General features: G+C 35.8%; 1 protein-coding gene across 1 annotated transcript in view; it reads right to left on the bottom strand.

Annotated features, from left to right (window-relative positions):
• The window catches only part of SEPSECS (Sep (O-phosphoserine) tRNA:Sec (selenocysteine) tRNA synthase), a 71,894-nt gene that overhangs the window by 27,711 nt on the left and 28,116 nt on the right, over positions 1–16,067 (bottom strand). The window contains exons 6-8 of the mRNA XM_043973054.1: positions 10,198–10,300; positions 7,087–7,216; positions 6,870–6,961 (exon numbers count right to left, since the gene is read on the bottom strand). Coding sequence (XP_043828989.1) covers positions 6,870–6,961; positions 7,087–7,216; positions 10,198–10,300 — 325 coding nt within the window. The remainder of the gene's footprint in view (positions 1–6,869; positions 6,962–7,086; positions 7,217–10,197; positions 10,301–16,067) is intronic.

The following is a 16,067-nucleotide window of genomic DNA, read 5'->3' as shown; positions in this document are numbered from 1 at the left end:
AAACAGCAGTCATCAAAACTATTTGGTATGAGGGGCAGCTAGGTGGCACAGCGGATAGAGCACCAGCCCTGAAGTCAGGAGGACCTGAGTTCAAATCCGGCCTTAGACACTTGATACTTACTAGCTGTGTGACCCTGGGCAAGTCACTTAACCCCAATTGCCTCATCAAAAAAAAAAAATCTATTTGGTACTAGCTAAGAAATAGAGTGGTGGATCAATGGAACAGGTTAGGCACAAGAGACACAGTAGCAAATGACTACAGTAATCTCCTATTTGATAAAGCCAAGGACTCCAGCTTCTGGGATAAACTCATTATGTGACAAAAACTGCTGGGAAAACTGGAAGATAGTATGGCAGAAATTAGGCATAGACCAACATCTTACACTGTATACCAAAATAAGGTCAAAATGGGTACATGATTTAGACATAAAGGGTGATACCATAGGTAAATCAGGAAAGGAAGGAATAGTTTACCTCTGAGATCTATGGAGAGGAGAATAATTTATGACCAAACAAGAGATAGAGAAAATTATGAAATGCAAAATGGATGATTTTGATTACATTAAATTAAAAAGAGGTTGTACAAACAGAAGCAATGCAGCCAAAATTAGAAGGGAAGCAGAAAGTGGGAAACAATTTTTACAGCCAGTGTTTCTGATAAAGGCCTCACTTCTAAAATACATAGGGAACTAAATAAAATTTATAAGAATGCAAGTCATTCCCCAATTGAGAAATGGTCAAAAAATATGAACAAGCAGTTTTCAGATGAAGAAATCAAAGCTATCTATTGCCATATGAAAAAATGCTCTAAATCACTATTGATTAGAGAAATTCAAATTAAAACAACTCTGAGGTACCACCTGACACCTATCAGATTGGCTAATAACAAAAAAGGAAAATAAAAAATGTTGGAAAAGCTGTGGAAAAATTGGAACACTAACGCATTATTGGTGGAGTTGTGAACTAATCCAGCCATTCTGGAGAGCAATTTGGAACTATGGCCAAAGGGCCATGGAACTGTGCATGCCCTTTGACCCGGTAATACTACTACTAGGTCTGTATCCCAAAGAGATCATAAAAATGGGAAAAGGATTCACATGTACAAAAATATTTATAGCAGCTCTCTTTGTGGTGGCAAAGAATTGGAAATCGAGAGGATGCCCATCCACTGGGGAATGGCTGAACAAGTTGTGGTATATGAATGTAATGGAATTCTATTGTGCTTTAAGAAACGATGAGCAGCAAGAGTTCAGAGAAACCTGAAAGGACTTGCATGAACTGATGATGAGTGAGATGAGCAGAACCAGAAGAACATTATACACAGTATTATCAACATTATGTGTTGATCAACTGTGACAGACTAGATTCTTCTCACCAATCCAACAGTATAAGAAAGTTCCAAAGGACTCATGATGGAAAAGGCTCTCCAAATCCAGAAAAAAAAAAAAAAAGGAACTATGGAATATGGATGCTGAGTGGACCATACTATTTCTTTTGGTTTTGGTGCTGTTGTTTTTCTGTTATGAGGTTTTTCCTTTTTGCTCTCATTCTTCTCTTATAACATGACTAATGCAGAAATATGTTTAATGTATATATAACCTCTATCAGATTACCTGCTGTCTAGGGAAGGGGGGAAGGAGGGGAAGGGGGGAGGGAGGGAAGGGAGAAAAATTTGAAATTGGAAATCATATATAAACAAATGTTGAAAACTATCTCTACATGTAACTGGAAAATAATAAAATACTTTTATTTTTTAAAAAAAGAAAAGAAATATTACTGTGGTATAAGAAATTACGAGCAGGCTGATTTCAGAAAAATATGGAAAAGCCTACACTAACTGATACAGAGTGAAGTGAGCAGAACCAAGAGAACATTGTACATAGTAAAAAGCGACATTGTGTGATGATCAACTGTGACAGAATTAACTCTTCTCAGCACTGCAATGATCCAAGATAACTCCAAAGGACTCATGATGGAAAATGTTCTCCACATCCAGAAAAAAAGAACTGTGGATTCTCAATGCAGATTGAACCATGTTGTTTCTACTTTGGGTTTATTTGTTTGTTTGTTTTTTGAGGTTTTTCCCTTTTGTTCTGATTTGTCTTTCACAACATGACTAATGCAGAAATGTTTAATTTAATTGTACATGTATAACCTATATCAAATTGTTTTCTGTCTTGGGGAGGGGGGAAAGAAGGGAGGGAAGGAGAAAATTTTGGAACTAAAAATCTTATGAAAACAAAAAATTAAATAAAATAAAAAGAGCAAAACTCATGAGGCTCTAAGTATGGAGTATGACAATTCAAAAATGTAGAGATAATTCTCGTGGTCTATGAGGATGGCAAGGAAATTCCAACATAAGATCAAGTTAGCTTTCAGAATCAAGAGGGTACTACAAAAGAACAATAAATTGATAAAATGGAACCCCAATTCCCAGTTACATGGTTCTATAGGTGAACAGTGGCTGGTTACCCAGCAGGAAGCCTTGGGGGGTAACTGAATCAGGAACTTCCAGAGCTTTCAGTCCACAAACAGTAAGGGAATTGGACAACTGGTCAGAAGGAGATTAGAAGAGATTCTCTGCTGGTACTGGGTGCAGTATTCTGTTGTACTGCCCATACTTGGTTCCAGGTCAGAGTGCCAGGGAGAGGAAGAAGAGCACCAGCATAGTAGAGTTTTATGGCCAAAGCAGTATGGGGACCCTGGGTGGAGAAGTATGCTTGTGGTCATTAACAGACCAGAGCATAGTTCAGGAGAGCAGTGAGCACACATAGGACCACGCTACTCTAATTAAATGGAGCAACCTAAAATATTAACACTCTCCTTCACTACTTTGTATTTTCTTCTTAGTCCCAATCTGAAGTATTCCTGGAGAGTTTCTGATAGCTATGTCAGACTATATGTCAGGCTGATCAATGCAAGCTAATATTCCTATATGGGGAACACCAATAAGTAAAATAAGGAATTGTATTTCTGTTTATACTTTTATTCCCAAATAGTATTAATAAATAAAACCTTCTATCTTGATTCTTGTATTCCCCCAAGGACTCAGTACACCATTATACCCTTATAAATGTTGCTTTATCATTATTTGCTGGTTATTTCTAGTGTTTTCTCTCCCCAAGTGAGATTACTGCTCCTTTAAGACAAAGGCTTTTATATATGCACCATAGTATAATGATATACACACAACAGAAACACAATAACTTTTCAAACAAGATTCTTGCTCACATATGGGGAGTTTTTAGGTTAAGTCTTACCAAAGAACTGTTAGAGCTCCGAGAGACTTCAGGTCATTTTGCCTAACCCATACTCAAAGGAAATCCCCAATATGATATGCCCAAGAAGTAGTCAGACCCATTCTTTTTTCTTTTTTTCCACTTAGTAATATTTTTTCCAATAACATGTAAAGATAATTTTCAACATTCATTTTTGTAAGACCTTGAGTTCCAAATGTTTCTCCCTCTCTCCCTAAGTCAGCAAGCAATGTGATATAGGTTATACATGTACAATCATGTTAAACATATTTCCACATTAGTCATGTTGTGAAAGAAGAACCAAGAACAAAAGCAGAAAAACTATGAGAAGGAAAATACAAAAAACAGAAAAATGAAAATAGTATGCTCTGTTCTGCATTCAGACTCCATAGTTCTTTGTCTGGATATGGAAAGCATTTTCCATCATGAGTCTTTTGGAATTGTCTTTGATCATTGTATTGCTGAGAAGAGCTAAGTCTATCATAGTTTATCATTGTATAATCTTGTTACTGTATACAATGTTCTCCTGAACCATTCTTTTCTTAACTCTTTCACTTATCTCCCACTCCAACCCAGCATATTTAATGCTACCACACTGTTTAATACTTCAAAAGATATCTGAAGTGACATTACTGATATGATTATTTCTTCAACTAATGTAGACTGAAACTTCATCTATGCCTTAGTAGATTAGAAAATTTCATGAGTTACTGGCACCAAAAAAAAATCAGCCTTCAGTACTGAGTTAGTAAGGCTATACATTGACAGGACCACGTGGGTTCAAAGCTTTTTCACTTGGTAGGTGAGACCAGAGTTAGTACTCTGCTGGCAGAGCTTTCAAGAGGTCAAGGTTCCTTCTATCCCATGAAGAATCAGGGTTCCTAAAACACTGCATATCACTCTATGTCCAAAAGCCTTCAATAACCCCAAGGTAACTATAAGAATAAATAGCAAGGAATGAAATTGAAGAAGTACGTTGCAGGCAGATTTTAGAGGATCTTAATGCAAAGTAAAATAGTTTGGGCCATTATTCTTATCAGACTGGCCTGCTTACAATGTCTTGAATACACCCTTCATATTCCTATTTCCAAGACTTGTGCCTCTGCCAGACTCTCCCCTCTCTTTTCCTCCCTAACATCTAACCAGCTTTTTATGCTACTAGGTCTAATAGCGATGTCTCCATAAAACATTTGCTGGTCACTTATAGCTCCAGTTATCTCTCCTTCCTAACTGATAGCACTTATTTCTAAATGCTCTAACATTCATTTAGTGCTTATTCTGTACCATGTGGCAGTAAAATCACAGAATTCAGGCTGTAAAGGCTTTGGTTCCATCTTATCCAGCCCCTTCACTTTACAGAAAATGAAACCTAGAGAGGTAAAGTTACTTTTCAAGGTCACATAACTAGTTAATGGCAGAACCAGGAGTGAAACTATGGTTTCTTGCCTCGGTCAAGTACACTTTCCACCATACCATAATTATTCATCATCTTTTTATGTATATGTATATGTCTAATCTCTTCAACTAAGCCAGTGAGGACTAATCCCTGCTTCCCTTAATTGGCCCTGAAGGCTAAGTTGGTTCAGTTAATTAAGTACTTACTAATCATTTAGAGTAGAGGTATCAAACACAACATTTCAATATAGCCAGAACCAGATTAAAATGTAATTGGGAAATTTTTAACAAACAAAAAACACCCCAAAATCCATTACATTTTAAAACTAAGCCAATATATGGCCTGCAGGGATTTTTATGTAGAGAATAGTGACCTGGTTTTTCTTTGAGTATGACACTAAAGATTTAGAGGATAAGTTTAGGTGAAGTAAGGGGAACAGAGTTTCATATGTTCAACTGCATTCAAATGCAATCCTGAAAAGTCTGTAACGTTCACTTGCAAACACAGAGTCTCAGTTTCCAAATGAATAACATTTTAAAATTATAATTAGGGGAAAAACATTATCTCAAAGACAATTAAATTTCAATCTTTGGGACTGGAATCCTTTTTTCAACATGGACAGTGTTTTATTCTGACAACTGTCCTATAAATGAACAAGTTTTCCCGTCCCCTATTTCATTATTTGTCTGAAATTCTTGTGTCTAAAACTTTTAGTGTCTTGTTTCGTACTTGTACTAGCTAAAACTTTTTCAGTTATCTGGCTAATTGCTAATTACTATAGCATACTCCTTTGGGAAACTGTCTCAGAAAAAAAAGGGGGAGGGGGAAGAGGTTCTCCAGTGTGACAGGGTAATTCTAGGATCAGCTTCTTGAACTAAAAGCATCATCTGTGGGAGTTACATACTCAAATCACCATTTAACACCTAATTTTGGTCTAGTCCCGAGTATGAGTACACTAGAAATCTGACCAAGAAAACTTAATACCTTATGCAAACATGAAATTCTCTGCTTCTGTATAGGTAAAATTTCAGGTAAAATATTTTTTGAATTGTTCCTTACCCTGGTTCAATTCTTTTTGTTGGGTTGCTGTTGTAAGACAAATATAATAATATTTATAAATTCTAATAAGTCCATTTATTTTAAGGAATACCAAAAGCAACTACATTCTAGTATTATAAAATAATCTAGACAGCATTATTGGAATTCACTGCCAGGGGACTTGATTTTTAATCCCGTATATCTTAAGAAATATACAAGTATTGTTATGATAAAATAACTGTTCTTCCATGGAGTGATTCTAAAAATTGGGTGGGGGCAGAGAAGACCAGGCAGAATTAAACACACAAACTCCTAACTTAATACTTATGTTACTGAATATCCACCATATACATGGGATGACAAGCTGAGAAGTTACAATAAACAGAAACTAATTTTTTAGGCAGTTAACTTTCCAACCAGCTTCTAAAAGATCCCTCAGACAGATGATATATTACTTAATCTTACACTACTGTTACTCATTTGACCCACCACAAACTATACCTACCCTCTTGGATTTGTTATTAAATAAGTTTTCAGAAACAAAGCTATAAGAAAACATTTTAAGCATTTCTTGCCTTTCCATATCATGAGACCAGCTTTTGCAAGAGCAGACTTGTGAAGTAAGGGCAAATGTCAAATCCCTGCCCTAGCACCTTCCCTCATAGTTGACTCCTCAGACCTCAATAGCTCACCAATCTTAGAATAGAAATATAAATAAAAATTCCTCAGCATCATCTTGATATTCAAGAACCTCCACTTTTAAGTGGTATCTGAACTGTATTTAAGCTAATCAGAAGTTGTTGCTTAGAAATGACCTGCGGGGCAGGTAGGTGGCACAGTGGATAAGCACTGGCCCTGGATTCAGGAGGACCTGAGTTCAAATCCAGCTTCAGACACTTGACATTTAGTAGCTGTGTGACCCTGGGCAAATCACTTAACCCTCACTGCCCTGCCAAAAAAAAAAAAGAAGAAGAAGAAAGGAAAAAAAAGAAGAAGAAAAAAAAAGAAATGACCCGCATACCCTTGACACCAAGTATATGAGCTTTCACTGTGTCCAGATCAGAGAAGGTTCCCTAGCCATTGATACTAGCTTAAATCAGCACTCCCAGACAACAATCATATATGCCAACAAGTGTTGTTGCAATATATAATATATTTACAATTAGAAACACATTTACCTTTCTTTCTTTTAATAGCTTCTTATAGCCATTTGATCCCAAGGATAGTAAGGTAATAAGAATATCTAAAGATGGGGAAGCTGAAGCTCTTCCTGAAATAATAAAGGACAGATTATTCTCATAAAAAGACACTGCTCTGGGAAAGAAAAGTTATCACGGGGCAAAATATGCACAATTTCTTCTGAAGAACAATTAGCTTATTTACCTGGATACTTACCTGGATACATCTTGCTGATTTCTTGAATGAAGGATTCGCTGAAGCCAGCAATGATAGCACCACCTACTGGAACCATAAAATTTTTGTCCAAGCTCTGAACGAAGGCATCTATTCTACCTATTCGAGCACCCTAAAATCAAATGACATGAAATATTAGGAATTTATTGGTAGGCTACAATCACATGTACAATATCTGCAGTAAAGAAATACCAAGGAATTTTATTAAAATAAGTACAAATTAAATGAAGTTAAATTAAATAAAAATACCTTTTTATGAGTTTAATTCTACTAACTACCAGAAGTATTAGTCTTTTTCTTCATAAACCAATTTTAACTTTTAGAAGAGTAAAGCAGTATAGAAATGTGTGCTTTAGTCTTAGTACTTTACAAAATTCAAGGAAAATAAATGTAAATTAATATCTATAAATCTGCCACAGTATAGCTATCCATCAAGTCAATAAGTATATATAGCAACATTTTTCTTGGAATTCTGGGAATACAAAAAGAATAAAAAATTCCCATCCTCAAAGATCCTTTAGTCTAGTTTAACAGACAAGATATGTTAACAAATATCCAACTGAATAATAAAAAATGCACGTACAACTTGAACTGTGGTTCAAAGAAGTCTAAGATTTGGACTTGCAGAAGGTATAACCAAGACAGCATTCCATTTGGTGAAACATCATAAACTAACGCAAAGAAGCAAGAATGAACATGGCATGTATAATGGACATGGCATCTATAACAGAAGAGTAACTTGAGTATAAGATTCATGCTTTCCCACTCTCCCCGGAAAAATAGAGAAAAGGAGATAAGCTCCCCAAAGAGAAAGGTCTCAGAAACAAACACTGAGGAGATAGCATGTGGCCTGTAGGGTCTAGATTAAAAAAAAAAAAAAAGCAGCACCTACACAGAAAGTTAAGCTATTCTCAGTGGTTAAAAATCACTGGAACTTAGGGCACACATTTACATTATACTGCTTCCATCTTTCAGTTGTTATTTCAAAGTAATAAATTAATCTTTCAGGAGTATGGTGGTAGAGGGAAGGCAATCAGGGTCACACAGATAATGTTTGAGGCCAGACTTGAACTCAGGTCCTCCTGACTCCAAGGTCAGTGCTCTATCCACTATGCCACCTAGCTGCCCCAAATGAATCTTAACAACAGCTAATATTCCAATACATTTCAACATTTATCTCAGTCCAAATAGGAAGTATAGTGCAATTGAAACTTAGAAACCGAAACTTCGATTATTTCTTAGAAACATCAGAGTTACTGAGAGACCAGTGACACACATCCAAAATTTAATAGTAACTTTTCAACAGTATTTTCTACACCTAAATAAAGGAGCTCTGACTACTGTCCATAAGGTTTAGGATGACTAAAAAGATTCCAAAGATCACAATTATCTATTTGGCCAACAGTTGCTTGAAGTTCCTGGTTAATTGGAATTCCTGTTTTACATGACTTACTTTAAACACCAAGTTTTGCTTTAACTATGACTTAACCACGACTAATGCAAAACAAAACAAGACAAAACTTTATCCCTAAGATCAAACTTTCAGAAATTGAGATTGATTTTGTTTTGCAAATCCTAAAAGTAATACTTCTCTGTATAATTCCCTATCACATAATTATTTTAAAATTATTTAATTATATTGCTAATAAATGTTTCCAAGTGAAAATTTAAATGGCAGTAAGTCCTAATGAAAATCTTTAAATCTTTAACTTCATTTGTAAATTCCTATTTTTTTTTTGATTACCCCATGGCCCAAGTTGACCAGTGATAAATCCTACCACTAGCATAATGAAGAGAAAAAGTGGCAGCCTCATAGAATATGGTTTTTAAAAAAAGAGCTAAGAACACAAGTATTATGGTTAGAGTTACATTTTCTGAATCTTAGATTACTAAATTTTAAAAAATAGTATTTTTTTTCCAATTACATGTAAAGATAGTTTTCAACATTCATTTTTCTAAGATTGTGAATTCCAAATTTTTCTCACTCCCCCCCCCCCACAAAACCAGCAAGCAATCTGATATAGGTGATACATTACAATCATGTTAAACATATTTCCACATTAGTCAGTTTGTAAGAGAAGAATCAAAACAAAAGGAAAAAAAACACATGAAAGAAGAAAACAACAACAATAACAACAAAAGTGAAAATAGTATGCTTCAATCTGCATCCAGCCTCCATATTTCTTTTTCTGGATGTGGTGAATATTTTAAATCATGAGTCTTTTGGCATTGTCTGGATCATCATATTGCTGAGAAGAGCTAAGTCTATCACAGCTGATCATCACCCAATGTTGTTGTTATTGTATACAATGTAAATATTTCTTAAGAGTTCTCAAAACAAAAACTCAGTCCATATTGTAAGAAGGAATGCCAAGAAGTATTGCACTAGTAAGCAAAACTTCACATCAGCACTCTAATCCCTTCATCATGAAGATGAATATACAACAATGAAAAGCAGACCGAGGTCAACATAGTTTAGTTGGGGAAAGTATTGGCAGATGATCTAACATCTGGAAATAGATGCTGTTAGGTACCTGAACCTCAGTCCACTTGAGGTTATGAGACAAGAGAAAAATGAAGGAGCTTAAAGGTAACACACAGTTACAGAATAGAAGATGTGGAGATCATTATCTCAACCCTGTCATTTAACAGATGTGGAAACAGACACAGAGAGGGCAAATATTGCCCAAGGTCATTACAGCTAATACACGACAAAGTTATAGCTTGAGCCAGTCATCTAATACCAAGTTAAATGCCCATTTTCTCTTCGAATTTTACTGAGATGGAAGTAAGAGGTAGGAGCACTGGATTTTTCCCCATTCTAAATACATTAAGGAAGACTTGAGAGCTAGGTATCCCTCTGAAAGAATAAAATTTATGCATTTATGTGTTTTCACTTCCTCTTTTTCTATAACCTTATACTGACTTCCACATTCTCTAATTCCAGATTTTTCAGAACTAGCATTCTAAGGTTTGGCGATTAATAATTGGTCAATAGAAATGGTATATGTACTCCAAAACTACCCTGTTTTTAAAAAATAATAAACTTTGTTACACTTGGAAACTTTTTAAATTAAAAACTCCTTTTTTTACCTGTTGTATGAGATGCATACACTTTGAAGATTGCACTCCATATGCATTATTGACTATATGTGGAATATCATAATTAGCACAGATCACAGCCAGTTCTTCCAATCTATAAACATAAAAATACAATTTAGTGAGTCACATGGCATACTGTAAAGTTATAGTATTCAAATTATTTATTCATTGAACAGTATTCAGCTCTCACGTTTACTACAGTAAAGCTCAATGACTGATACAAGTATCACTCAAACATAATAATATCCATTTTATTATTTTACAGCAACAAAGGACTTTTCAAGTCAAGTAATATCAGGTGATAAATGGCAGCACATATTTAGAAAATTTCAATTTAATTATCTAACATACTAGGAAAGATAAGTTTTGACCCGTGTCAAACTAATGAAGCATTTTAAAATTTCTATTTAATGGTTTCCATTGACAAAAAAAATTAAGAGCTGAATTTTCATGACTAAGAAAACTTGCAGGTTAAAAATTATAAAATGTTTTAAACTTATTTTTATATGTTGGTGCCAACTTTTAAAATTTTTATAGATAGGGGGAGCTAGGTGGCGCAGTGAATAGAGCAACACTTACTAGCTGTGTGGCCCTGGGCAAGTCACTTAACCCCAACTGCCTCACCCAACATAGGAATTAGGTTTTTTTGCTAATGTGAAATATAAAAGAATCTATAACACTGTATTAATGCCATTTGAGACAAAATTAATGCAAATGCAATACTTGTTTCCCTGATGCTACTGAAAGGAGTGGTACAGTTTGGCAGGAGAGTTAATATGTATAAAGGAGGACAATATGAGCGCAGACTAGAAATGCTACAGTGCTTTAAATGCCAGGCAAAACAGTCTGTGAGATCATTTTGGTTATTGTGTAAATATTTTCTTTTATAGTATGTGATTTTTTTTAAAGTTAAAAAAATGTATAACACTGCTATGTCTGTAATTTTCAAGTGACGTGCTTGAATCTCTGTTAAATGAAAGCATTTCCATATTAATTTTTAAAAATAAAACCTATAAACAAATTCAAACACAACTGTTTTGCAAGAGAACAATTAAAGGGAAGTAATATTTAAACACATTACAAATCCTAAAAAACATGCAAGTAGTTTATTTTTAAACTAAATAAAAAATAAAAATAGTTCCTTGATTATATCCAGGAAGTAAGGACTACAATAATAAAAAACTATTATTAAAGAGAATTAAGTGCATTTCAGACAACTTGAAGTAGATGTCCAATAGACATCTCAAACTCAGTATGTCCAAAATGGTACTTATTTTTTACCCTAAACCCTCCCCTTCTCCCTAGCCTTCTGTATTCCTATAGAGGGCAACACCATCCTTTGAGTCCCTCAGGTTCACAACCTAGAAGTCATCCTAGATTCCTATCTCTCATCTCCCCATATCCAAACTGTTAGCGAGGTCTATTGATTTCAACTCTGCAACATATTTCAAATATGCCCCTTCTTTCTCTGATGCTGCTACCACAATGCAGGACCTCATCACTGTACACATGGACACAATAGTCTGCTATTGGGTCTACGTGCCTTAAACCTTTAGCCACTCCAATCTGCCCTCCATTTAGCCATTAAAGTGTAGACCCAATCACTCCCCTGATTAATAAAGGTCAGTGGTTTCCTATTGCATCCAGATGCAAACAGAAAATGATGTTTGGCATTCAAAGCCATTCAAGACCTAGCACCCTCCTATCTTTCCAATATTCTTCACCTTACTCCTTGAGACAGATTCTTCGATCCAGTACCACTAGTTTCCTGGTGCTTTTCTCTGGTTGTCTCCTATGCCAGGAATGTTCTACCTCCTCTGCTCCCAATACTGACCCCCCAGACTTCCTTTAAGTTTCAACTAAAAGCTCACCTCCTACCAGAAGCCTTTGGGTAAAGAAATATCATTAAAATGGAGAAACAGCTAACAGTCCTAATTCTGTTCATTTCCATCTCCCTTATCAGTATTATAAAGCAGGAGAGGCAGCACATTATAGTGGGAAAAGAACCAGACTTGGGAGTTAGGAGCTGGGTTCAAATTTTGCTTCTGATATTTATGACCTTCAGCAAGTCACTTAACCTCCCTCCACAAGTTTCCTCATCTATAGAACAGGGATGACAAAAGGAGTAAGCTTATAGGGATGCTATAAGACTCAAACAAGATAATGTATGTAAAATGCCTTGCAAATCTTCAAGAGCCACATACATATTAATTATTATTATCATTATTAGGCTGGTGAAAAATCTTATTACATGTTCATTTTTTTTAACCAAGTACAAGGTCATATAAAAACATCAAAGAGATTTGTTAAGATACTACAGAAGTTATTTATTACTAATACATCTGATTTTTTCAAGTACTCAAGTTACAAATAAAACAAAAGCTCTCTAATTTGAAAGAGACAAAATAGCTAAATTGACAAACTTTTGTTCCTATTAAGATAAAGTAATTACTCATATCTGCAACTAGAACTTTATACCATAGTCAGTCAATAAGCATTTCTTAAAAGATTATCATGTGCCAGGGACTGGCACAGGGATATGTGGCATATAAATATAAGCAAAAATAAAGACAATCTCTGCCCTCAGCTAGCTTACATTCTAATATAGGAAGACAACATATAAAAAGGAGGTGAAAGGGGAGTGGGGAAGGAGAAAGGTACCCACAGAATGGAATGGTGACAAAGTCCACTGAGTCACTGTGAGAGGGGTGAAGGATGGCTGGCCTCAGCCTTTCCTCAAAATGGAGGTTCAGGAAGAACTCACTAATGGGAGGAAGGGATCCCAGGGGTTGAGGAATCTTCCAGAGAAAAAAGGTACAAAAAGAGGGGGGAACTTCCAGGGTGAGAGAGCAGTCAAAGCAGGGTGGTAAAGTCTGGAGAGTCAGGAACAGGTCGGGAGAAGAGATTTTTTTTTCTTTTCTTTTCTTTTTTTTTTTGGTGTTTTTTTTTTTTTTTGAGGGGCAATTGGGATTAAGTGACTTGCCCAGGGTCACACAGCTAGTAAGTGTTAAGTGTCTGAGGCCGGATTTGAACTCAGGTACTCCTGAATCCAGGGCCGGTGCTCTATCCACTGCGCCATCTAGCTGCCCCTTTTTTTCTTTTTTTAAAAAAATATTTAGGATAGAGCACCGGCCCTGGAGTCAGGAGTACCTGAGTTCAAATCCGGCCTCAGACACTTAACACTTACTAGCTGTGTGACCCTGGGCAAGTCACTTAACCCCAATTGCCTCACTTAAAAAAAAAATATTTATTTTTAACATTCTTTTCTTTTTAAATTTTGAGTTTAGATTCTCTCCTTCCCTCTCACCTCTCCCCCACCCACTGAGAAGGCAAACAATATATCAATTATACATGTGAAATCATGCAAAACATATTTCAATATTAGCCATATTGCCAAAATAAAAGGAAGCAAGAAAATTATACTTCAATTTGCACTCAAGAGTTCATTGGTTCTCTCTCTCTCGAGGTGGATGGCATTTTTTTTCATCATGAGTCCTCTGAAATTGTCTTAGATCACTGTATATTTATCAGAGTAGCCCAAGTCTTTCAGGTTGATCATTTTTTACAACATTGCTATTACCATTACACTCCAGGTCTGCAACCACCTCAGTGTTAGAGACCTCTCCTGCAGACCTCCTAAGTTGTCACAGGCTGGAAAAATGTCTCCCTCTGACCTTTTGTTGCCTCTGTCACACCAAAATTTTATTTGAAGCATTATTTTTAAATTGTTTGGAGGGAAATTTTGGGAGAGTTCAGCTATGTCATGACCTATACTCTGCCATCTTAGCTCTGGAAGAAGCTTTTAAATATATTTTCTCATATGAGGTACACAGAGCAAGTATTCTTATCCTAATTTTAAAGATGAGGGAACTGGGTCTAAGGAATGACGAGAGACTTGTCCAATGAAATCAGAATGAAGTCCTTCTCCTAGCCTAGTTACTCAGAATATGCCTACTAAAAGCAAAGCACTATAACCTACAAAGCTAAGTCCTATGCTCTTAAAAACAGCCAAGTCTATTACCATGAACGGTTTTTATTTACATTTTTATAGTAGTCCTCTAAAAACTGTTTGTGTTATAATGAAATTTAACATACATTCATTATTGCTAAATTATGTGCTATCCAGGAGTTTAAGCCAAACTAAAGTCTCCCCAAGCTATAGAGAAAGAAAAAGGTCACTATATTTCTTTAAAGCATATTAAAACAACCATTCTAAGTATTAAAATAAAATTTACAAAGTAGAAGAAATGTTGTTTTCAAAACTGGAAAAACTGAAGACCAAAAAAAGATAATGTAGTTGGAAACAGTACATAGCTCAACTCTCTCCTACAACTACTTCAACAAAGACTGAGAAAGATAACAAAACTGAGTTGTGACCAGGAAACCTGAGAAGAAAACAAAGGCGGGTGGGGAAGATGGCAGAGAAATGGCAGGGATTGACCCTTCCAAACAACTTTAAATAATGCCTCAAAACAAATTCTAGATTGACAGAACTCACAATTTTCCGGACACACGTCAACTTAGAAAGCTGGCAGGAAAGATCTGTTGCAATGGGGTAAGAGTGGAGCAAAATCTAGTGCAGGCCATATCCCAGAAAACCAGCAAAAGGCCTTGAGAACAACTGAATCAGTGGCAACAATGGAGGTTTCCAGACTTCTCAGCCCACAGAAAGTAAGAGGGTCAGAAAACTGATCAGAAGGACATTAACAGGGGGGACCCTTTGTTGGCACTGGGGTCAGGACTCTGTTACATTTCTAATGCTTGGACTGTTGTCACAGTCCTGGATCTCAGGGTCCTCACAGGATGAGAAGGAGTACTAGTACAGCATGGCTTGTGACTACAGCAGAACTGGGGCCCTGGTCACAATTCCAGGAAAGAAAAGAGAGCATGCTTACAAACCTGAGCACAGGCCAAGAAAGTAGTAAACACACAACTCCCTAGATCACACCACCTTGGAAGAACCTAAACTTTACAGGTCCCCAGAATTATCTTTGAAAACAGCTACACAAGAAGCCTAAAGTTCGGGACAATGCCAACTCCACTCTGGAAGCAGAGCCCCACTTTAGCATAGAGTTAAAAGTCAGAAAATAGGCTGGAAAGATAAGCAAACAGAAGAAAAAGATCCTGACTACAGAAAGTTATTATGGTAACAGGTAAGATGAAAACACAAACTCAGAAGAAAAAAAGTCAAAAGTGGCACATCCAAAGACTCAAAAGAAAAATATGAATTGGTCTCAAGTCATGGAAGGATTGGAAAAGGATTTGGAAAATCAAGTAAGAGAAGGAGAGGAAAAATTGGGAAGAGAAATGAGAGTGATGCCAAAAAACATGAAAAAAGAATCAACAACTTGGTAAAGGAGGTACAAAAAATACTTAAGATTGGCTAATATGACAGAAAAGAAAAATGACAAACACTGGAGGGGATATGGGAAAATTGGAACACTTACATATGTCTGGTAAAGTGGTATACTGATTCAACCATTCTGTAGAGAGATTAGAACTATGTCCAAAAGGCTATAAAACCATGCATACTTTTTAATCAAACAATACCACTACCAGGTCTATTTTCCAAAGAGATAAAAAAAACAAGAAGAAATGGAACTTATATGTACAAAAATATTTATAGCAGCTCTTTTAGTGGTGGCAAAGAATTGGAAACTAAGGAGATGTCTATCAATTGGGGAATGGATGAATAAGTTGTTGTAATGATTGTGATAAAATATTATTGTGCTATAAGAAATAATGGGTAGGATGCTCTCAGAAAAACCTTGACTTACATGAACTAATGCTAAGTGAAGTGAGCAGAACTGAAGAATATTATATACAGTAATAGCAATATCATATGATGATCAACTGTGAAT

This window comes from Dromiciops gliroides, chromosome 6, assembly GCF_019393635.1.
Source record: "Dromiciops gliroides isolate mDroGli1 chromosome 6, mDroGli1.pri, whole genome shotgun sequence".
NCBI lineage: Eukaryota > Metazoa > Chordata > Mammalia > Microbiotheria > Microbiotheriidae > Dromiciops > Dromiciops gliroides.
The sequence above is the reverse complement of the archived record's forward strand: the minus strand, read 5'-3'. Positions and strand labels throughout refer to the sequence as shown.